General features: G+C 40.9%; 1 protein-coding gene across 2 annotated transcripts in view; it reads right to left on the reverse strand.

The window, feature by feature from the left end:
- Window positions 1-24,440, reverse strand: part of LOC139157773 (L-gulonolactone oxidase-like) — a 40,360-nt gene extending 15,920 nt beyond the window's left edge. Inside the window, exons 1-8 of one of the 2 annotated variants that reach the window (XM_070734898.1) lie at window positions 24,227-24,440; window positions 22,299-22,400; window positions 21,065-21,190; window positions 18,768-18,862; window positions 15,171-15,261; window positions 14,531-14,716; window positions 8,092-8,199; window positions 5,111-5,187 (exon numbers count right to left, since the gene is read on the reverse strand). In XM_070734898.1, coding sequence (XP_070590999.1) covers window positions 5,111-5,187; window positions 8,092-8,199; window positions 14,531-14,716; window positions 15,171-15,261; window positions 18,768-18,862; window positions 21,065-21,190; window positions 22,299-22,400; window positions 24,227-24,229 — 788 coding nt within the window. In that variant the 5' untranslated portion in view covers window positions 24,230-24,440. The remainder of the gene's footprint in view (window positions 1-5,110; window positions 5,188-8,091; window positions 8,200-14,530; window positions 14,717-15,170; window positions 15,262-18,767; window positions 18,863-21,064; window positions 21,191-22,298; window positions 22,401-24,226) is intronic. The other variant, XM_070734899.1, reaches the window with a different exon arrangement.
- Window positions 24,441-24,823: the final 383 nt, after the last annotated feature.

The raw sequence follows: 24,823 nt of genomic DNA on the forward strand, positions 1-24,823 counted from the left end.
AATGATAGGGTTTTATCTGTTTTTTAATATTACATTTGTTCCACTGCTATATTGTTTTTATTATTGTTGTGAGCCACCCCGAGTCTTCGGAGAGGGGCGGCATACAAATCTAATAAATACAAATACGATACAAATACAAATACTAGCTCAGTGCTGGAACCCCTCGGCTCCATGCCAAAACCCTCAGGCGGTGTAGCTAAAGCAGTGATTCCCAAGCGTGGCAAGATGTGTGGACTTCAACTCCCACAATTCTCCCGACAGCATGGGGAATTGGGATTCCTCTCCTGGCAGTCAGGGAAGAAAACACTTCCCAGTTTGGCACCTTTCAAATCTTTGATTACAGCTCTGTGACCACCAGTGATGGTCTGCTGCTTACACGGTCCGGTGCTCCATCCCAGTAGGAAATTCCAGGATGCACATTATTTATTATTTATTTATTATTTATTAGATTTGTATGCCACCCCTCTCCATAGACTTGGGGCGGCTCACAACAATAACAAAGACAATGTAAGAACAATGTAATTTAAAAAACACTAAAAACCCCATTATTAAAAGCAAACATACACACAAACATACCATGCAAAAACTGTATAGGCCTGGGAGAGATGTCTCAGTTCCCCCATGCCTGACGGCAGAGATGGGTCTTAAGAACTTTACAAAAGGCAAGGAGGGTGGGGGCAGTTCTAATCTCCGGGGGGAGCTGGTTCCAGAGGGTCGGGGCTGCCACAGAGAAGGCTCTTCTCCTGGGTCCCACCAAACGACATTGTTTAGTTGACGGGACCCGGAGAAGGCCAACTCTGTGGGACCTAACCGGTCGCTGGGATTCGTGCGGCAGAAGGCAGTCCCGGAGATATTCTGGTCCGATGCCATGAAGGGCTTTATAGGTCATAACCAACACTTTGAATTTTGACCGGAAACTGATCGGCAACCAATGCAGACTGTGGAGTGTTGGTGTGACAAGGGCGTATTTAGGGAAGCCCATGATTGCTCTTGCAGCTGCATTCTGCATGATCTGAAGTTTCCGAACACTTTTCAAAGGTAGCCCCATGTAGAGAGCGTTACAGTAGTCAAACCTCGAGGTGATGAGGGCATGAGTGACTGTGAGCAGTCCAGATAGGGCCACAACTGGTGCACCAGGCGAACCTGGGCAAACGCGCCCCTGACGTGCCACTGCATGAGATTTGGCTTCTGCACATGCTCAGCAAGCGAAATTCTGCCTGAGAACACTTGCGTGAGCAAAATTTCAGCGATTTCCACTGATTTTTTTGCTTCCGTGCATGGGGAAATGGTCATTATATGTGACCACCAGTGATGGGCTGCTGCTTACATGGTCCGGTGCTCCACCCCGGTAGGAAATTCCAGGATGTGCATGCAGCTGTGCATCCCTGACATGCCCCCAACGTGCCCCCACGTGAGATTTGGCTTCTGCGCATGCACAGCAAGCGAAATCTTGCTTGAGGACGCTCGCGTGAGCGAAACTTCCACGTGCATGGAAGCAAAAATATCATTGTGTCCTCACATAAAATTACACCTGCAGTGCATGTGCAGAAGCCAAATCTCACACCAATGGGTGTGCTTGCCTCGGAGGGCACACCGATAGCACTGAAGACGAGCAGCCCTTCACTGGTGACCACCCTTCTCCCAATCTGATATCATCCAGATGTGGTGGGGCTGCTTTGCTCCTAATTCCCTGCTGCCATGGCCAAGCCAAGTGCTCCTAGTCCAGAGGTTGTTAAGCCTGGCCACTTTAAGACTTGTGGACTTCAACTCCCAGATTTCTCCAGCCAGCTATAAGAATTCTGGGAGTTGAAGTCCAAAAGTCTTAAAGCTGTGCTGGCTGGAGAATTCTGGGAGTTTATTTATTGTTTATTTATTTATTTATTGGATTTGTATGCCACCCCTCTCCGCAGACTCGGGGCGGCTAACAACAGTAATAAAAACAGCACGTAAATCCAATACTAAAACAGCTAAAAAACCCTTATTTGTAAAACCAAACATACATACAAACAAACAAACACACCATGCATAAATTGTAAAGGCCTAGGGGGAAAGAATATCTCAGTCCCCCCATGCCTGATGGAAGAGATGGGTTTTAAGGAGTTTACGAAAGGCGAGGAGGGTGGGGCAATTCTAATCTCCGGGGGAAGTTGGTTCCAGAGGGCTGGGGCCACCATGGAGAAGGCTCTTACCCTGGGCCCCACCAAACAACATTGTTTTATTGATGGGACCCGGAGAAGGCCCACTCTGTGGGATCTAACCGGTTGCTGGGATTCATGGAGGAGAAGGCAGTCTCGTAGATACCCTGGTCTGGTGCCATGAAGGGCTTTATAGGTGATGACCAACACTTTGAATTGTGACTGGAAACTGATCGGCAACCAATGCAGACTGTGGAGTGTTGGTGTTACATGGGCATTTTTGGGGAAGCCCATGACAGCTCTCGCAGCTGCATTCTGCACGATCTGAAGTTTCCAAACACTTTTCAAAGGTTGCCCCATGTAGAGAGCATTACAGGAGTCGAGCCTCGAGGTGATGAGGGCATGAGTGACTGTCCTCACGTTTTAAAGTGGCCAAGTTTGAAGACTTCCGTCCTAGTAAAACATGCCTAGGCTAGACTGAAAAATATCCAGAGCTGCTGAAATTCTGTTTCCCTCATTTGGGAAGGACAGCAGTGGTGAAGGGGAGTCAATGCTGGAAGTCATCAAAGAGAGCTTTGTAGTGGAAGACTTTCACTGTATGGGCAATAAAAGCCTTCCCCATTGTTGCATCCAAGCAAGCTGTTTGTGTCACAGAAATTATTCACTAACACAGCACGGAGTCTTTTTGTAACTTACAAAAAGGATGAAAAGGAAGCCATGTGGGAGTGGCAACATATGTCTAGAGCTGTTAGCATCCCCCACCCCCCATCCTCTCCTTCTTATTTAAGTACAAGGCTAGAAGCAAAATAGCATTCTACAAATAAAGTGCTGGGCTCGTAATCAACTTTGACTTGGACTCACAATCAACTTTGCTATTCATTATTTCCCAGAGTGCATTCTAAGCAGGCAAAGAAACCTTGCTATCACTCCTTATAGTTATTTGGACACCGATTTCAATAGAATAGCACAATTATGGAGCAATCTCTAGTCAATCTTGGCTGATTTTGAAAACCAGGCCAGATTTGCATTTTCTTTCATCTTTCAATGCAAATTGGATGTTCTGGGGTGGAGCTCCATTTTCGCTACCCCAATGTGTCCCCACCCCCAATCCGGGCAGCAGCCCACCCTTGCTTTGATTTGATGATAAAGCACCAGGAAATAGCCAAGCTGTGGTCCAAACCAGTGGTCTCTAACCTTGGCAACTTTAAGACTTGTGGACTTGTGGAAATGAAGTCTACAACTTAAAGTTGCCAGGGTTGGAGACCACTGGTCTACACTGGGGGAAGCAGTGGCAAATCACTTCAATAGTCTACGGAGAGGGGCGGCATAGAAATCAAATAAATAAATGAATGAATGAATGAATAAATAAAATAAATTAAATAAACAAACAAACAAATAAACAAATAAACAATCTCAACTTGTAAACACCATGCAAATAGAATGCAAATATAGAATGCTGGTGAGACCACATTTGGAATACTGTGTTCAGTTCTGGAGACCTCACTTACAAAAAGATATTGACAAAATTGAATGGGTCCAAAGACGGGCTACAAGAATGGTGGAAGGTCTTAAGCATAAAACATATCAGGAAAGACATCATGAACTCAATCTGTATAGTCTGGAGGACAGAAGGAAAAGGGTGGGACATGATCGAAACATTTAAATATATTAAAGGGTTAAATAAGGTCCAGGAGGGAAGTGTTTTTAATAGGAAAGTGAACACAAGAACAAGGGGACACAATCTGAAGTTACTTGGGGGGAAGATCAAAACCAACATGAGAAAATATTATTTTACTGAAAGAGTAGTAGATCCTTGGAAAAAACTTCCAGCAGACGTGGTAGATAAATCCACAGTAACTGAATTTAAACATGCCTGGGATAAACATATATCCATCCTAAGATATAATACAGAAAATAGTATAAGGGCAGACTAGATGGACCATGAGGTCTTTTTCTGCCGTCAGACTTCTATGTTTCTATGCAAATGAGACTTTACTTTTCAACAATTCATGGGTGGATGGATAGAATAGAATAGAATTTTTATTGGCCAACTATGATTGGACACACAAGGAATTTGTCTTGGTGCATATGCTCTCGGCGTACATAAAATAAAATAAAATATACATTTGTCAAGAATCATGTGGTACAACACTTAATGATTGTCATAGGGGTCAAATAAGCAATGAAGAAGCAATATTAATAAAAAATCTTAGGATATAAGCAACAAGTTACAGTCATACAGTCAACATGGGAGGAAATGGGTGAAAGGAATGATGAGAAAAACTAGTAGAATAGAAGTGCAGATTTAGTAGAAAGTCTGACAGTGTTGATGGAATTATTTGTTTAGTAGAGTTATTGCATTTGGAAAAAATCTGGATGTGTGGAAGATGGAAGGTTGGATGGGTGGATGATATGCCATCAAGTTGTTTTCAACTCCTAGCAACCAGACAGATTATTCCCCATTGCAATCCATCCCTAATCTGTTCTTTCAAGCTTCCCAATGATGCACTTTGAGTCTATCCATTATGGGTGGAGAAATTTCTTTTCTCCACCAATACAGCAACCTCACAAAGGTGATTTCATCTTCTGCCCACCAGGGGACAGCCTAAGTTCAGCTATCACGCTACTAGAATAAAGAGTGAGATTTACAACAGTAGTAGGAGATAGTGCATGTGTCGGTCTATCAGTAATCTTGCTTGATCCCTTGTGTGGGATGGAATCCTTTGACTTCCAGGAATAAAAATCAATCCGAATATCAAATATACTGTCCCAGGTTGATATATTTTAATTAATTTTTGAAGGCTTAGAGAAGGGGTTGATAAATTTGTGAGTGACAACTGCAAGAACCCACCCCAAGCTAACCTGTATAGAAAACCTCATTGAAAGCTGAAAGCAATGAGATAAGAACAAGACAAATATAGTCTTTCCATCCACCAGGCGGACTTTTTTTTTTTTAAAGAAGTGTAGAAACTAACCTGATCCAAAGAAGAAACTCCAACAGATAATATCCAATAGCATAATCCCAAAACCAGTTTGCTGAGGAAGAGGGAGGCTGCAAAAACAAAGAGTATTGGATTTTTATGAAGTTGTCAGAAGGCTGGGGATCTGACTTTTAAGCCAATGGTATTGGGAGAACCACTTAATGCTAAGTTCATCATAAACCCAAGCATGCATCAACATGAAATTGAACTTGATCTGATGACAATGAAATTAAAAGAGAAGGAAGACTCGGAGTATTATGAAATTTGGAATGTGTTTTATGAATGGTTAGAAAGGAGGAGAAAACCTCTAAATAATAATAATAATAATAAATTAATTATGTATATAGGAATATTACTATTTGATTTATTAATAGAATCGGTATATTTGTAAATAATAGGAGATAATACAATATTTGTAGTAATTGGCTAATAAAAAAAGATATTATCAAGGTGGAAAAAAACCTAAAATAGAGAAATATGTAAGATATATACCGTAACCGTAACTGTTAATCCATTGATATGAGTTGCCGGAAGATAACCTTAAAATGTATACTACTCAAAAAAATAAAGGGAACACTCAAAGAACACATCCTAGATCTGAATGAATGAAATATTTTCGTCGAATACTTTGTTCTGTACAAAGTTAAATGTGCATAACAGCATGTGAAAATGATTGTCAATCAGTGTTGCTTCCTAAGTGGACAGTTTGATTTCACAGAAGTTTGATTCACTTGGAGTTATATTGTGTTGTGTAAGTGTTCCCTTTATTTTTTGAGCAGTGTATATAGTATTAATGTTAGTGTGTTATTTAATGTTTGCGTATTGTTGTCTTTTTATTATTATTTTGTGTGTATTGTATTTTTTTTTGTAGTGTTTTTAATGCATACAACTTAATAAAACTTGTTTTTTTTTTTAAAAAAAAGGAATTCATTGATTGCATTGATATCCCATCTTTTATTTTTAAGAGCTTATATGGGGCCCTGCCTTCAATTTATGCCACCTCATGAGGTGAGAGGGACTGAGTGACTGATTCAAACACACACAATGAATTCCATGGTTGGGTCTCTCTGGGTCCAAGTCCAGTGGGTTTTTTTAAAGTTTCTTTATTGATTTTAAAAAGAATATTTCTCATATGTTTTGTTTTGTTTTTACAGCTCTTAATCCGTTTCTCTTACATTTTAAATATATCATAAATTATGTACATTCAAATATAAATATCGTAAGTAAAGCATAATATTAGAAAAGAAAAAAATGAAATATCAATAAGCATAATTTTTTTCAGTTTCTATAATAAAGTGATCATCAGTCCCAAGTTTTTATTTCATTTATATTATTATTATGAAGTGTTTATTTTTATTTCTATATATACTGATACTTTGTATTGTTACTTTTCAGTTTTTATTGTGAATCCATTCGTGCCATTTGTGCCATACTTTTTAGTTTCTTTATATTTTATTCCCTTTATTCCATCTCTGTGCATCTATATATTTTATCAATAATTAAACTTTCTGATGGGGTCTTTTCATTTTCCCACAGTTGTGCCAGTGAAATTCTAACAGTGGTGATTATATGTGTCATAAGGAAAAACGTTTGCTTGGAGTAATGTCTTTTCCAAATTCCTAAGAGCATACCTTCTGTGGCATATTCTATCTCCTCTTTTATAATTTCTGTAAGCCATCTGTGGGTTGTTTTCCATACTTTTTGAATTTTAGGGCACGACCACTACATATGAAAAAAGGAACCTTTTTGTTTTTTTACATTTCCAGCAAGTGTCTTGTAGTGTCGGGTAAGTCTTTGCTAGCCTTGATGGAGGCATGTACCATCTATAGAAAAGTTTATTAAACTTTTCTTTATATGCTGCTGACAGTGTGTTTTAATCATTTAATTTTAATAGGACAGACTAGCCTCTTTTAACGGGGCACTTTGGGGATGGTCTGGGAACAGTTGATGGGGATTAGCCTTTTAAGAGCATACTTATATTGAGATTAGATGTAATTCAGGGGAAGGTTCTATCTTACCTCGCTGCTGGTTTGTTTCCTCCTGCAGTGCATGGCTGTGCATGGATTGTGCACCAGATGTATAAGCCAAGTGCTTCGTGCGTACACGTGCAGTGCCAAAAACTCAGCTTCTGCGCATGTTGTCAGAAATAAGTTTATTTCTGAAGTAATATTACAATGCAAGAAAATTGTATGTAACCATGGGAAGGCTAATGTGAGCCATAGCCAGCATGTAACCATTGGTTTGCTAATTGTGCTGCAACTTGATTGATTATAACCTATATAAGCAGTAACACCCTTGCATGGCTTGTTACAGTAGTTTGTTATAGTAGTTTTGTGCTGGGTGATTTGTAGTTAGTGGTTGCAGTGGTGGAGGTAATAAGAGTTATATACTGGTATTGTGGATAGTTTATTATAGTGGTTAAATGTAAAGGTGATAGTTACTTAGAGAAGTATTTTGATAAGAAGAAAAGTAAAATATATTTTTACAAGAAAGCCTGCTGCTGTGTTTTTCATTGAAGACTTCAATTAGGTATAGTGGTTAACTGTGGTGACTTGGTGGGTTAACTTTCACATGAGCAAAACTATCTCCCAACACATGTGCAGAAGCAAAACACAGCAAAAATAGCACCAAAAAAGCTAAAAAAATAGATGGTGAAATCCACAAACTGGCACTGACAGAACCAGCTCCATGACATCACAACTGGTTTACTACTGGTTCTATAGAACCGTGTGAACCAGGAGGAATCTACCTCTGATGTAACTTCTTGATCTGTAAAGTGATGACAGTTATGCTTTACCCATCACGGAGGTTGAATGAGGTTGGGAAAAGATAATGGCTACTCTCTGTTGGAAGTCCTGTTGAAATGAGCAAGACCCGGGTCGCCACAAACAACTGAAATGTCCTTAATTCCTTCCTTCCTAGTTTTCTTTGTGAAATAATGGCCAACTACTTTCATCCTGGTAGGATGTACTCACCTTGTTGGTGTGATCTTGGTAAATGATGCTCACATTTTCACTGTGAGGGAACCAAAGGAAGCGGAAATACTCAGATTTCTTTAGGTGACTTTCTAGGTTGTCAAGAACCTACAAGGTGTTCAAATTGAGAGCTGAATGGACACATCTTTAAATTGGGTGGTGTTGCTCAGGTTTCTAGTTTGGTGGGCCGCCCCTGTGACATTTTAAATAAGGCACGTTCAAGAGTGAAATTATGAATTTATTATTTCTCACCTTTCGTCTTGAACCTCAAGGAGGAATGCATCATAACTTCTCCCCCATTTTTACTTACAACAGCTGTGGGAAGTAGTTAGTTTGGGTTGAGCAATAGTGATCAACTGGATTAATCCATCATACATTCATTAATTGAAGTACTAACATAATCTTCCAAATGTTTGGTGCTTGCCGAATTTATTAGACAATACTGTGGTTCCTAAACATCTAACATGGTTGATTGTTGGGCTGGTTGTGAGTTATGGGTATTATAGTTCTGAGAATGAGATGGAAGATAGCTATAGCTTTCTTTCTTTCTTTCTTTCTTTCTTTCTTTCTTTCTTTCTTTCTTTCTTTCTTTCTTTCTTTGTATGCTACCCTTCTCCAAGGACCCGGGGCCGCTCACAACATAATAAAAAATCAGTATACAATATCAAAATTTTAAATCCAATTAATATAATTAACTGTTCTAAAAAACCTGGAACGTTAAAAATCATTCATTCACATTCAACAACAAGCATACATCACACTCGTCAGCTGGAAACCAGGGTCTAGTGACCCCAAGCCTGGTGGCATAGATGGGTTTTCAGGTTCTTATGGAAGGCGAGGAAGGTGGGGGCAGTACGAATCTATGGGGGAGAGCTGATTCCAGAGGGCAGGAGCCCCCACAGAGAAGGCTCTTCCCCTAGGCCCCACCAAGCGACACTGTCTAGTTGACAGGACCTGGAGAAGGCCAACTCTGTGGAACCTGACCGGTCACTGGGACTCATGCGGCAGGAGGCAGTCCCACAAGTAATCTGGTCTGATGCCATGTAGGGCTTCATAGGTCTTAACCAACACTTTGAACCACCTCCAGAAACCAATCGGCAACCAATGCAGTCCCCAGAGTGCTGGAGAAACAGGGTAGGCTTTGGCAGGGCCATCACTGCCCCTGGCACGCGTGGGGTCGCCATTCTGGTGGCAGAAATGACGAACCCTGCCATTCATTTCATTTCATTTCATTTCATTTATTTGGATTTGTATGCCGCCCCTCTCCAAAGACTCGGGGCGGCTCACAACAAGTGAAAAAACAATCCAATACATAATCCAATTTAATTAAAATATTAAGTTTAAAAAACCCCTATACTAACATACACACACACAAGCATACCATGTATAAATTCAGCGGGCCCAGGGGGAGATGTTTAGTTTCCCCATGCCTGACGGCAAAGGTGGGTTTTGAGGAGTTTACGGAAGGCAGGAAGAGTAGGGGCAGTTCTGATCTCCGGGGGGAGTTGGTTCCAGAGAGTCGGTGCCGCCACAGAGAAGGCTCTCCCCCTGGGGCCCGCCAACCGACATTGTTTAGTTGACGGGACCCGGAGGAGGCCCACTCTGTGGGACCTAATCGGTCGCTGGGATTCTTGTGGCAGAAGGCGGTCTCGGAGATATTCTGGTCCGATGCCATGTTCAGGGGAACATGCATTCCCCTGCGTACCCCCGCACAAAATTTTGCACATGTGCGGAAGCAAAGTAATTGGTAAAAATCTCCAAAATCTTGCGCAAGGATGCTCACATGGGCAAGATTTTGGTGATTTTTCACCTTTTCTTTGCTTCTGCGCATGTATGGAAGCAAAGAAATAATTGAAAATTGCCGTAATCTTGCACATGTGAGTGTCCTCGTGTGAGATTTCGGTAATTTTTGCCTATTTCTTTGCTTCTGTGCATGCGCAGAAGGAAAATCTTGCATGAGGCTGCACACACACACCGCCGCCTGTGCGCCTGTCTGTGCCGGCCTCCGGGACCGATCAGGTAGGGAAAGCCCTTCAGTGGTCGCTGCCTAGGATTGAACTCTCAACTTCCAAGTGGGAGGAGAGCGTCTTCATCTCTAGGCCCCCTTTTGGCTCTTCTTAGCTATTTCTACATATTTTCATTATCTTTACTGACATCATAATAGAAGCACAAAACATATCAGGAAAAACTTCATGAACTCAATCTGTATAGTCTGGAGGACAGAAGGGAAAGGGGGGACATGATAGAAACATTTAAATATGTTAAAGGGTTAAATAAGGTCCAGGAGAGAAGTGTTTTTAATAGGAAAGTGAACACAAGAACAAGGGGACACAATCTGAAGTTAGTTGGGGGAAAGATAAAAAGTAACGTGAGAAAATATTATTTTAGTGAAAGAGTAGTAGATGCTTGGAACAAACTTTCAGCAGACGTGGTTGGTAAATCCACAGTAACTGAATTTAAACATGCCTGGGATAAACATATATCCATCCTAAGATAAAACACAGGAAATAGTATAAGGACAGACTGGATGGACCAGGAGGTCTTTTTCTGCTGTCAATCTTCTATGTTTCTATTTGTATCATTTATCAATTGTCCCCAAACAAAAGGTTGTCTGGGTCAAATATGGGTTAAAACACGATAATCACACTGCTAATAAAATTAAAGTAATGAAAAACTGCATGAACATCAGGCCGTCTGCAACAGTAACAGCATCATCCTTGGAATAAATTTATTCCATCTATTTGACTCAATGTCCTTGAAAGTCAGTTTAGGAAAGACAACTTTCCATTTAAGACAACTTTTCCATTAGTCAGATGAATTGGGCAATCTCACTTTAAAAAGAGGGGAAAAAAAATCTTCCTATTTATTTTCTCTACCCCCTGAATAATTTTGCCTACCACACCTCACCTTTTAAACTAACGATGTTTAAAAATTGTCATTTCTCCTCAGAGGAAAATTGTGGCACGAATTGAGCAAAGTTACGAGGCAAATTGTTCTCGTCTAAACCTTTCCCTGCTGTCCCTCTCCAGATGGGTTGGGAGAGCACAGTCCCCTTTGACAATGTGGGCTGGGATTTGGAAAGCAGCCCATCTGCCTAGGAAAGGCTGCTGCGAGTTATTTGTAGGTCACAGTGACAGAGAGACCAAAATAGGATAATTTGAGCCTGGTCATTAACAGATGAGCAGAATTGGAAGGGACCATGTAGGTCTTTTAGTCCAAGCCCCTGTCCAAGCAGGAGACCCTATACCAGTGATGACGAACCTTTTTTCCCTTGGGTGCCGAAAAAGCGTGGGCATGTGCTATCACGCAAGCACCCATAATTCAATGTTTGGTGAGGGTGAAACAGCTTCTACCGCCACCCTGGAGGCCCTCTGAAGGCTGAAAATGGACTTATTTCCCAACTTCTGATGGGCCCAGTAGGATCGTGTTTTGCCCTCCTCAAGCTCCAATGGCTTTCCTGGAGCCAGGGGAGGGTAAAAACGCCTTCCCCAATCACCCTGGAGGCTCTCTGGAAGCTAAAAATGCCCTCCCAGAACCTCTGTGCGAGCCAAATGTCAGCTGGTCGGTACACAAATGCACGTTGGAGTTGAGCTAGGGCAACAGCTCATGTGCCAGCAGATATGGCTCCGCGTGCCATCTATGGCACCCATGCCATAGGTTTGCCATCACTGCCCTATACCAGTGCTATACCATAGCACTTAGACATATGCAGTGAAGGGCTACCAAAATTTTTACTACCACACTGTGAGCGTGGCTTATGCAGGACACCCTGCATTTTCTTTCAATATCTTTCAGTGCAAATTGGGTATTCTGGGATGGAGCTCCATTTTCACTACCCCACTGCATTCCCCTCCCATCCGGGTAGTAGCCCACCCCTGCTTCATAGTGCTTTTACACCCTGAGTGGTTTTACAGAGCCAGCATATAGCCCCCAACAATCTGGGTCCTCATTTTACCCACCTTGGAAGGATGGAAGGCTGAGTCAACCTTGAACCTAGTGAGATTTGGGTTTTTTTCTTCCAAATATAACAGAAAAGAAAAGACATAAACAAAACATATACATAAAACATTTGGGAAACGAAAGCTTCCCCACTTCTTTTTTGAGTGTTCGATCAGAGAATTTTCCTTTTTCACTTAGTATTAATTCTTTTATTTGACGTGTTGCTTTGCTTGAATTTTAATTATTTCTCCATTGTTCTTTCATTTAGCCTATCATAGAACTTCCCCCATATTTTATAATAATCTGAGTCTTTTTTCCCCTCTAATTTTTTTGGACATCCTGTCCATTTCCACACAGTCCAATATTTTTTTAATTACTATATTTTCTTCTGGTGTTTGGTCTATTTTCCATTTCTGGGCATATAGTGAGATTTGAACTGCCGAACTACAGCTGGCAGTCAGCTGAAGTTGCCTGCAGTACTGCACTCTGCACCACTATGCAACCTCAAGCTTAATGCTTGAAAGGCAGAAGTTATCCACCAATATGGTATCTCCATTGTCAATTCTAAGTGATGAATTGCAGGCTGACTCTGCCCACTGCCAGGAGTTCAATCTTGACCAGCTCAAGGTTGACTCACCTTTCCATTCTTTGAAGGTTGGTAAAATAGGGACCCAGATTGTTGGGGGCAATATTCTGACTGCTTACAGTGAGCTGTAAAGCACTATGAAGTGGTATATAAGTGCTAAGTACTCTTGATAAGTTGTTCTACCTGTTGTCATTAGTTTGGTCTTCTTTATATTTAATTTTAGTCCTATTTTTCACTATGCTCCTTAACTTTTATTACTAGAGCTTGCATTTTGGTCTACATGTTTAGTGTCATCAGCGTATTGCAAGTTATTGATGTTTCTTCTCCCAATATTAAATCTATGCTCATGTCCTTCCAATCCATCTTCCCTTAATATACATTCAGCATATAGGTTGAATAAATAAATGGAGAGTGAACAGCTCCCATTTATCTTACAAGCAAACAAGACAAGAATCTTGATATAAAATAAAGCATTCTTAGAAGGGTACATTTGTACTGTAACCAAAGGCTGTCAGAAATTTGTTTTATGGAAGATAACATGGGAGTGTGGAATTTTTCAAGTATAAATATGTTGAATATATACAGTGGTACCTCGAGATACGAGTTTAATTCGTTCCGGACCTGAGCTCTTAAGTCGAGCAGCTCTTATCTCGAACGACTTTTCCCCATAGGAATTAATGTAAATAATTTTAATTGGTTCCAGCCCTCAAAAAACTCACAAAGTTAGTCTAAATTATGCAGAAAGACATGTTTTTAATGAAGAAATGTACATGTACATATAAATGAATAATGAAGTTTCTTTCACTTAACTTGTAAACTTTCTTAAACTTTTAAATTTACATATGTTCAACTTCTCTGCCACCCAATCCTGTAGGACAGAGGTCCCCAACCCTTTTTGCACCAGGGACCGGCTTTAAGCGATCAAGAGAGGAATGGGTGAATGAATGGACGGAGGGTGGGAAGGAAGGAAGGAAAGAGGGAAGGGACAGGAACAGAGGAAGGAAGCAAGGAAACTTATGAAAGGGGAGAGTAAGAGAGGAATGAGTGAAGGGAGGGAGGGAGGGAAGAAGGTGGGAAGGAGAAAGAAAAGAAGAAATAGAGGAAGGGAAGGTAAAAGAGAGAAAGAAAAAGAGCAAGAAAGAAAGAAAGAAAGAAAGGGGGAAGGGACAGGAACAGAGGAAGGAAGGAAACTTATGAAAGGGGAGAGTAAGAGAGGAATGAGTGAAGGGAGGGAGGGAGGGAAGAAGGTGGGAAGGAGAAAGAAAAGAAGAAATAGAGGAAGGGAAGGTAAAAGAGAGAAAGAAAAAGAGCAAGAAAGAAAGCTGCAAGCACCCCCCCGAGCCCCCCAGGCCGGCTGCAACCTTTTAAAACACGTGCGCCGCTTCGCAGCTGTCTCCTGAAGCCGAACGCGGAAGTTAGCGTTTGGCTTCAGGAGACAGCTCCTTGGTACTTATATCTCAAATTTGGGCTTGTAAGTAGAACAAAAATATCTCTCCCCTCCCAGCTCTTATCTCGAGTTGCTCTTAAGTAGAGCAGCTCTTATGTCGGGGTTCCACTGTATTGTTCTTTCCTATCAGTGGGGAAAGAAGAGATAAAATGTTTGGCAAACCACATTTTTGATACTGAGAAATAATTTCCAAAGACCAGATACTCTCTGAAAAGAAACTTAATCTTCCTACTTAGGATCCTCAGCTTAGAAGATTTCCTAACAAATTAGATTAATTGAGACTGCTGGGCACAGAAAAAGAATACTTTGTCAACTAATTACCCCTGCATGCTGGTAGAATTTTTCTAGCAGCCTTGATTCTGATGAGACATTAAAATATCAAATGGCAACTTGGCCACACAGACACATCACACTCCTCTCAAAATGGTTCTTAAATTGTATTTCCAAAATGCAGCATCTGAGCTTACCTCTTTGAGTGTAGAAGGGAAGGTGGTTTCCTGCAGGTAGAATTCTGCAACACATTGGAAAGTGACTGTGAGAAGGATGCCCAAACAACCCAGATGTACACAGGCCGCTTGGAAGAGTTCAGGATTCACAGTCTTCGAGCACTCCAGGATTTCCCCAGAAGCTGTCAACAGTGTCATGGCTACCACCTGCCAGGGGGAAAGCAAGGGATCTGGTTGAATCTGGGAATCAATTTCTGGATGCAATTCAAAGTGTTGGTTATGACCTACAAAGCCCTACATGGCATCGGACCAGATTGTCTACGGGACTGCCTTCTGCCACATGAGTCACAGTGACCAATTAGGTCCCACAGAGTTGGCCTTCTCCAGGTCCTGTCAACTAGACAATGTTGTTTGGCAGGACCTAGGGGAAGAGCCTTCTCTGTGGCGGCCCCGACCCTCTGGAACCAGCTTCCCCTGGAGATTCATACTGCTCCCACCCAGCTTGCTTTCTGCAAGAGTCTTAAGACTTATTTATGCCACCAGGCCTGGGGCCATTAGAATAAAAGCTGACATAACTAGCATTCTAATAACTTGCTCATATAATGATATAATGGCTATGAAATATTTACGCCCTGCTAGTTACAAACCAGCGGGGTCTTACCTGAGTGGCCAAGATGCCATGGCTGAAGCCGGTGTTGTGAGTGCCAGTTCCAATGACTCCAGCAGCTGCCACATCTAACACAGCTCCTAAACTGAAACACAGAAAAGGGAGAGATTTAGCTGGGATCCATTCCAAAGGTAACTGTTGAGACGGTGATATTAGCAAATGTGACACTGATACAAAAAAAGCTAATTAAAAGCACCTGCTCTGACTTCAAAACATGCCCCAATGAGTGTTGAGCATATGTCACAACCTATCAAGCCATAGAAATAGGGCACTGACTATGAAGGGATGTTGCCTACAGATTTTTATTTCTGATCCTGAAGTGATTCCTTGGATTCGGTATATCCTGGCAAGGATATATGTACATAAGAACTTAGGAACATAAGAAGAGCCATGCTGAATCGGGCCAAAGCCCATCGAGTCCAGCATTCTGTGTCACACAGTGGCCCACCAATTGTCCATGGGGATTTTGAGCAGAAAGAGAAAGCAAGACCCTCCCTTTCCCTTGACCCCCAACAAATGGTACCCATCATAGAAGCGGCACTTGGACATCCGTTTCAATAACCACCGATACACTTGGCACCCATGAATCTGTCTAATCCTGCCTTGAAGCTATCCAGGCTGACAGCTATCATGACCTCTTCTGGAAGTGAATTCCATAAACCAACGACCCTCTGGATGAAGAAATATTTCCCTTTATTTGTCCTTGCTTTCTTACCTATGAGCTAGATTAAAGCAAGAAATTTATTTCAGATTCACTGAAATAAGAGAATCTTCTCTCTTTAGTATATTTTGGTAGTAAACTAGGACATATTTTTTTCAGAGAAATATATTGGCCCTTGCACATGGTTAGAATTAGTAATCATCCAAAAGAATTAACTGTAACAATAAAAAGCCCCGATTGTTTTCAGGCGAAGTTCATGCTCAAACATATGGTTTAAACGAAAAATTAATATTTATATCCATAAACCAATGATACTCTGGGTGAAGAAATATTTCCTTTTATTTGTCCTCACTTTCTTACCTATGAGCTTTAGGGAGTGCCCCTCGTCCTAGTATTATGTGATAGAGAAAATAATTTTTCTCTATCCACCTTTTCTATCCTATGCATGATTTTATACACTGATGTAATTGGGGCTGCACGGATTTCTGATCGTTGCAAAACTGAAATTTTGTTCCTGTATGTACTCAATTGGCAGGGGAATCACTTTTATCCCAGAAATCCTTCCATGCTTCCTCTAAAATCCAAAAATGTTCCTCTCTCAGTTTTGTCCACATCCCATTGGGGGACAGGGACAAATTCTGGATGCCCATGCATTGATAATTACTCTTAGATGACCTGGGCTGTGAAAAAAAAAAGAATCAGTCTTAATTAGGTCCTTTTGTGATTATAATTTTTTTTTTATCTTGGTGTACCACACACAAGTGCATTTGCATAAGTTCCCATAAGCCCATTTCATTTTTCAATTTGCTTTAAAACAATTCATTTGCCGCTCTGAAATAGGGCAATGGGGTGAAGGATTCCCTCTGTATGCAATTATAAGGTCTTTGGAGTTAAGTATACCTGAACTCCTGTGCCCTAGAAGCAAATCTGTGATCTGAATCTTAAGTTTGTAATGTATTTGGCTAATTTAGCTGAGTTGAAACCTGACCCTAGCTAGAGCAGGGGTCTCCAAACTTGGCAACTTTAAGCCTGGCGGACTTCAACTCCCAGAATTCCCCAGCCAGCACTGGGAATTGAAGTCCACTTGGCTTAAAGTTGCCAAGGTTGGAGACCCCTGTCTTATACACTTTTACTAGATGGAACCTTCTAAAAAGACCTTCTTCCCACTCCCAAAATGGTTTGATTCAATTTGCCACTCAGAATTCCATCACACATCTGGCCACATTTATAGACTAGGGATAATATTTGTCTTAACATGCATCACAACTATCTGAGCATTTTTATAGGGTGTGTCAGACGTTTCAACTTTCAATTTTCCAATCATTAGAGGTGCTCAAATGTTGTGACACGCATTGGGGATTGTAAAGATATTTTGGTGACTTTAATATAACGTAGATGTGCTAGGGTAAGTAACTACATAAACATCACAACTTTTTAATGTTTTGTTTGTTTTGGTGAGCAATATGCCTCTAGAGGTGGAGCTCTTGCCTCACAATCAGCCCCTGAGTTTGATCCTGAGTAGTTGTTTCCGTTTTATGTATGGTTTGTCTGAGATGTATGACTGCTTTTTATATTAAGGGTTTTTAAATTGTTTTTAACTATTGGATTTGCACTGTTTTGTTGTTGTGAGCCTCTCCGAGTCTTTGGAGAGGGGCGGCATACAAATCGAATTACAGTGTTCCCTCGCTTTTTGCGGGGGATGCGTTCCAAGACCGCCCGCAAAATTTGAATTTCCGCGAAGTAGAGATGCGGAAGTAAATACACTATTTTTGGCTATGAACAGTATCACAAGCCATCCCTTAACACTTTAAACCCCTAAATTGCAATTTTCCATTCCCTTAGCAACCATTCAGATTATTACTCACCATGTTTATTTATTAAAGTTTATTTTAAAAAATATTTATTAAAGGCAGACGAAAGTTTGGCGATGACATATCACGTCATCGGGTGGGAAAAACCGTGGTATAGGGAAAAAACCCGCAAAGTATTTTTTTAATTAATATTTTTGAAAAACTGTGGTATAGACTTTCCGCGAAGTTCGAACCCGTGAAAATCGAGGGAACACATAATAATAATAATAATAATAATAATAATAATAATAATAATAATAATAGTTGTGGTTAGCTCTGGCCCAGCACCTGCCCCAAAGAATGTGGAGGTGGATGTGGGGGAAACATCCACATGCCGCGGGCCTGTTTTGCTCCCAGTAGAATTGGCCAATGAAGTCTCCTCTGACCAAGGAAGCGTGAGTGACAGGGAAGAGGGGTGTTTGGCAGACAGCCCAGGAGGAGATCAGTCATCTGTATCATCCCTGGATTCTGAACAAGAATTAATGACACATCCAAGCATGCGTAGAGTGATGCATAGGGGACAACAACTGAAGGATTATTAAAAGAGAAAATGAGGCCACCTGTGGTTGGGTGGGGTTGCTGTAATTAGTGCTACAGATAAAAGTGCAGCCTGGTGTTTTAGCCTCATAGCAGTTTATCTGATTCATTGTTTCATCAAGATTATGGTTTTTGCTCTTCAGGATTGTGTGTGTGGACTCTCTGGACTTTAGAATTGGACTCAATTTCCCAGATATTGGGTGAACAATTGGACTGCATTTAACCTGTGCCTTGTTTGTAGCAGAAAATCACTTTGACATTTAAAAAGGGAGCTGTTTCTGTTTTTCTGTTTATAAAAACTTTTGGGTTTTCCTTTTATCATGTGGTGTGTGTCTTCCTGGACTAATTACCCTGTAATTACGGGCGGTTGAGACACCCCGTAGAAAACAAATTAATAATAATAATAATAATAATAATAATAATAATAATAATAATAATAGTCAGATGAAGGATTTCCTGCTTGGGTCAGGGGTTGGACTAGATGACCTTCAAGGTCCCTTCCAACTTTGTTAATCTGTTCGATCTCAGTAGAGGTTTACTTACATAGGTAAAGCTAAGCCATGGTTGCTTAGCTCCACGTTCAGATGTGAGAGTAAAATCCCTGCCTCTACTGTCACTTGCTTCTTCTCTTTGTCCACCTGCCGAGAGATAATATATTGTTGTGTTAATCAAAGAAGCAACCTTGGAGAAAACATTCGATCAGGACTTATTATGTCTGTGCACGGACCAAGCATCATTTGGAAGAAATGCATCAGACATCTCACAAGTATTGCGCTAAATATTTGATTCGAAAGCAGCAGCAGCTTTTTCAAACCTGCAGAGAATAAGTTGTAAAGGGGAGCTGCTGTGCTTGTTTCTTTGGAATTATTTTCAAAGTGGGCACAAAGAATTTTAAATACAGAGCCAAAGTCAAAGCACAAAAACCTGTTGACTAATCATACAGAATTAGCAGTGTGAATTTCAAAAGTGATTTATAGATTAACATGACATGATATAATTTTAGATTACTGGATTTTTTATGATCAGCCTTAATTAAAGCAAACTCTGGTTTGGCATGATGTGTGAAACCTAGCCAGAAATACTATCTACTCCTTTACTGTTGTGAGTGGTCCACGACCCAGCCAATTAGTGGCAGACCCTGAGGAGGATGAACTGAGGCTGTCTTGGTACTGTAGGCCAGCATTCTTGCCAGCTGAATCAGAGAGTGAGAGTGAGGGAGAGCTAGAACCTGAGGAACTTCCAGAGACTGGAGACACCCCAATGGTGGTCTCGCTTGACTCAGAGGGATACCTGGTGGATCAGGAGCCTCTGTTAAATGCCCGCTTTAGAAGTCTAAGAAAAAGACAAGAATACTTGTATGGAAAAAGGAAGTAATCTGTAGTTTTTAACTCTGGGAAATTGTTGACCACTCCCAATAGGTATTTAAGGGTGGCCTCATGGGAAAATCGGAGTGGAATACTTTCTTGGATTTCCATCTCTGTAGGCCCGGAACAGCACATGTACCAACAAGTAGGAGCTCATTCCTAGCAGTCTTTCTTTCTTTCTTTCTTTCTTTCTTTCTTTCTTTCTTTCTTTCTTTCTTTCTTTCTTTCTTTCTTTCTTTCTTTCTTTCTTAGAAACATAGAAGACTGATGGCAGAAAAAGACCTCATGGTCCATCTAGTCTGCCCTTATACTATTTCCTGTATTTTATCTTACAATGGATATATGTTTCTCCCAGGCATGTTTAAATTCAGTTACTGTGGATTTACCAACCACGTCTGCTGGAAGTTTGTTCCAAGGATCTACTACTCTTTCAGTGAAATAATATTTTCTCACGTTGCTTTTGATCTTTCCCCCAACTAACTTCAGATTGTGTCCCCTTGTTCTTGTATTCACTTTCCTATTAAAAACACTTCCCTCCTGGACCTTATTTAACCCTTTAACATATTTAAATGTTTCGATCATGTCCCCCCTTTTCATTCTGTCCTCCAGACTATACAGATTGAGTTCATTAGGTCTTTCCTGATACGTTTTATGCTTAAGACCTTCCACCATTCTTGTAGCCCGTCTTTGGACCTGTTCAATTTTGTCAATATCTTTTTGTAGGTGAGGTCTCCAGAACTGAACACAGTATTCCAAATGTGGTCTTCTTTCTTTCTTTCTTTCTTTCTTTCTTTCTTTCTTTCTTTCTTTCTTTCTTTCTTTCTTTCTTTTTCTTTCTTTCTTTCTTTCTTTCTTTCTTATTAGAGTTGAAAGGGACCTTGCAGGTCATCAAGTCCAACCCCCTGCTCAAGCAGGAAACCCTACACCACCCCAAACAGATGGCAGTCCAATTTTCTTTTGAATGTGTCAAGTGATGGGGCGTTCACAGCCTCCACCGGCAGGCCACTCCACTGGTTGATCACTCTCACCATCAGAAAGTTCTTCCTTATTTCCAGGTTGAATCTCTCCTTGGTCAGTTTCCATCCATTGCTCCTGGTCTGGCCCTCTGGTGCCTTGTAAAATAGTGTGACCCCCTCCTCTCTGTGGCAATCCCTCAAATATCTGTATACTGCTATCATGTCCCCTCTGGCCCTCCTTTTTGCTTAAACTATCCATGCCCAGTTCCAGCAACCTATCTTTGAATGTCTTGGTTTCCAGTCCCTTTATCATTTTAGTTGCTATTTTCTGTACTTTCTCTAGAGTTTCAATGTCCTTTTTGCAGTAGGGTGACCAAAATTGAATGCAGTATTCTAGTGTGGTCTTGTTGTTTAGTCTTATTGCTTTGGCTATATTTTTTATAATAGAAAGGAAGCCTTTGGGATTCTGAAGCCAAGCGAAATGAACCATGAGTCTGACCCAGTGCCATAGCCCTTTTACCTTAAGGACCTTATTCATCTTTGCCATCTGGATCATGAAGTCCTCTATGCAGGCAATGTCTGATGGGGAATGTCCACCACCAACCACTTTCACTTTCTTGTTTTTCTGCCTGGCCAGAGCCAAGATCTGCAAAGATACGAATCACACATTTGCACTATTAGAGCAGCAATGGCAATAGCACTTAGACTTATATACCGCTTCGTAGTACTTTGTAGTTTGCAGGATGAGCATATTTCCCCCAACAATCTGTCTCCTCATTTTACCGACTTCAGATGGCTGGAAGGCTGAGTCAACCTTGAGGCAGTCAGGATTGAACTCCTGGCAGTGGAATACAGAGTTAGCATACTATACTTGTGCCACCATCGCTGTTAGAACATAAGAAGTGCCATGCTGAATCAGGCCAAAGCCCATCGAGTCCAGCATTCTGTGTCACCCAGTGGCCCACCAATTGTCCATGGGGATCTTGAACAGAAAGAGAGGGCAAAACCCTCCCTTTCCCCTGACCCCCAACAAGTGGTACTCAAGGGAATCCTGCCTGCCTCAACCAACATAGAGGCGGCACATGGACATCCGTTTCAATAACCACCAGTAACCCCCAACCAGAAGCAATCCAGTAAGTAATTCAATACTTTCTCTAGGCCAGTGATGGCGAACCTTATATTGCACATATGAGAGTGCCTACACCCATAATTCAATTCCTGGGGAGGGTGAAAACAGCTTCCCTCATCCCCCGGGGGCCCTCTGGAGGCTGGAAACGACCTGTTTCCCAACTTCTGATGGGCCCAATAAGCTTGTGTTTCACCTTCCCCAGACTCCAAAGGCTTTCCTGAATCCGGGAGAGGGTAAAAACGCCCTTCCCCATCCCTCCAGAGGATCTCTGGAAGCCAAAAACACCCTTCCAGAGCCTCTGGGTGAATCAAAAATCAGCTGGCCGGCATACACATGCACATTGGAGCTGAGCTAGGACAATGGCTCATGCGCCAGCAGATATGGCTCTGCATGCCACCTGTGGCACCCGTGCCATAGATTTGCCAACACTACTTTAGGTCATATAAAAATTCCCATAAGATGCAGTTGGGACAATGGAGGTAGAGAACAATAGGACATATTGTTATATGTAGAGAACAATGGGATATAGAGAATAATAGAGAATAAGTAAAGAAGATAGAGAACAGGTAGAGAACAATCAATCATAGAGAACATCAAAACAACTGGTTGGATGTTGCTTGCTTACCTCTTTGATTTCATCCACTGTTGTTGGCTGGAAATACATTTCTGGAGAGGAGCCATAAGTTCTAGCCCAGTTCTGGAATCTGACTCCGCCTTCACCATGTACCTAGTGCCCCAAAACACATAGTGGAAGCCCATCCATTTGAGAATTCATTGTAGAAGGTTTCATGAAAATTGCCAATTTTATCTATTCCTTTCTCGGAAGATTTTTATAGCTTTTTTATAGTTTTTCTTGTAGATTACATTACTGGATAGCTCCACTTAAAATGGCAAACTACATGCACAAAATGAGGTAAAATAAAATAATTCCAAGATTCTAAAATATAATTCTTCCAACTAATACATCAAGTATTGCGACAGTCTACTTAAAAAAAAATCACAAGATTTTTGAAACAGTTGAATGAAGCCCCCAGCACTATGAAATAATGCTAACTGGGGACTTCGGAGAGTTAAAGTCCACACATCTTAAAACTGCTGAGGTTGAGAAACATTGATCTAACTGACCTTGAAGATGGACCAAATTAGCCTCTGATGCTGATAATAAAGCTTGGGGTAATTCACATGCTTGCAGTATCTCCATGTTAAACAAATAACTTGCTCCCAGATGTTGAGTTAAAATACTGAACAGGCAGGAGACTGATTTCAGATCTTTATTGGTTATCAAATAGGGAGCCCTTCAGAAGGAGCCAATCAGAATTTCCCTGCTTCACTTCCTTGTCGGACTGGAGTGAAAACTTCCCACTTTCTCAGGACATAACACCAGACTATTTTGGCAGGGGGTCTATTAGAAGCAGGACTGTGATATCCTCAGCATATTGGAATGTCTCATTGCCTACTGATATAATAATAATAATAACAACAACAACAACAACAAAATTGGAAGGGACCGTCATGAAGCCCTCGGAGAACAAAAAATCAGGACACATTTGCATCCATAACATAGTTCACAAATATTTAAATTCCAAGGCTTTTTTGTGCCATGGGAATTGGAATTCTAATGGCAGAAAACATTTGCCATGGAAGACTTGCTAAGTATTTACAGCAGTTTATGAGAACGTGAATTGTGTTTTTGCTTTCCGCCAGGTGCTCAATTATTAATTTCTTTAAAACATTTGTCCTCTGTTTCCCCTGAAAACAAAACCTTAAAGTAATTTACTATGGATTTTACCCCTTTCTGTTTAGTGGGAATACTCCTAAAGAAAAGATTACATAGAAGTCACATATTTTCAGATGCATTCTTAGAAAGACATTAGCTTTGGGATTAGCTTTGCTTTGAGGCACACAAACTATATACACTGCTCAAAAAATAAAGGGAACACTTAAACAATACAATATAATTCCAAGTAAATCAAACTTCTGTGAAATCGAACTGTCCACTTAGGAAGCAACACCGATTGACAATCAATTTCACATGCTGTTGTGCACATTCAACTTTGTACAGAACAAAGTATTCAATGAGAATATTTTATTCATTCAGATCTAGGATGTGCTATTTGAGTGTTCTCTTTATTTATTTTTTTGAGCAGTATATATTCTACCTAGGGGAGGAATTTTGGTACCCCAGTATTAGAAGAATTCTGATCCTTGTTATATCTGAGTGAGTGGCCAAGGTTTCAAACAAACCATATTGGAAATGTTTTAAGTAGGCGAGGAATAAATGGGATCTTATTGCTTCTGGGAAGAGTATGGTGCTCCTTGAAGTAATGTTCTACAGAACCTGTCCCTGAGGTGGCTCCTTTTGGAAATGGTGATAAGATAAATAACACAAGAACCTCATTTTTTAAATACTATAAAATCATCACTTCTTCTTCCCTGTCGGTTCAGTGCCATGAAGATAATTTCAGATGAGGTTATCTTTCCTTGGCCTCCTCCACCCAACTCATTCATCATTCCAAGTGTAGTTTATCCCACTATTAAAACTAATAATCTTACCATTATACTTGGCTTCTGTTGAACGTCAGGGAGAAGATTTGTAGAACAGAAAGTCCTCTATTAAAGAGCCCTAAAAAAGAAAAGAAAAGAAAGGGTGTGGGGAATTTAAAAGCAGATACTTTTACACAGAAGAACTAGAAAAACTAGAGGATCAGAAGTTCAGTCAACACTACTGGAGTTGGGAGAAGCCAAATGATGGGATATTCCACTGTGTCATAAGAACTTTTCTCCAGCAAAAAGGGGGTTAATGAGTAACAACTGCAATGTTGGTTTGAGGGTTAAGAAATTTAGGTTTGGGATGAAAGCTGAGCAGCTATCCCATTTAATTAATAGCTAGCCCTGAGAGATTCTTTCAAAAGAATTGGGTTGAGTAATAAAGAAAGGGCTGGGAGCCCCTTGGACTGCAAGGCGATCAACCACTCAGTCCGAAATGAGATCAAGTCTGATTGCTCTTCATAAGGCCAGATCCTGAAGATGAAACTCAAATATTTTGGCCACCTAATGAGAAGGAAGGACTCACTGGAGAAGAGCCTAATGCTGGGAAAGATTGAGGGCAAAAGAAGAAGGGGACGACAGAGAATGAGGTGGCTGAACGGA

The sequence above is a fragment of the Erythrolamprus reginae genome, chromosome 1 (assembly GCF_031021105.1).
Source record: "Erythrolamprus reginae isolate rEryReg1 chromosome 1, rEryReg1.hap1, whole genome shotgun sequence".
Lineage (NCBI taxonomy): Eukaryota > Metazoa > Chordata > Lepidosauria > Squamata > Dipsadidae > Erythrolamprus > Erythrolamprus reginae.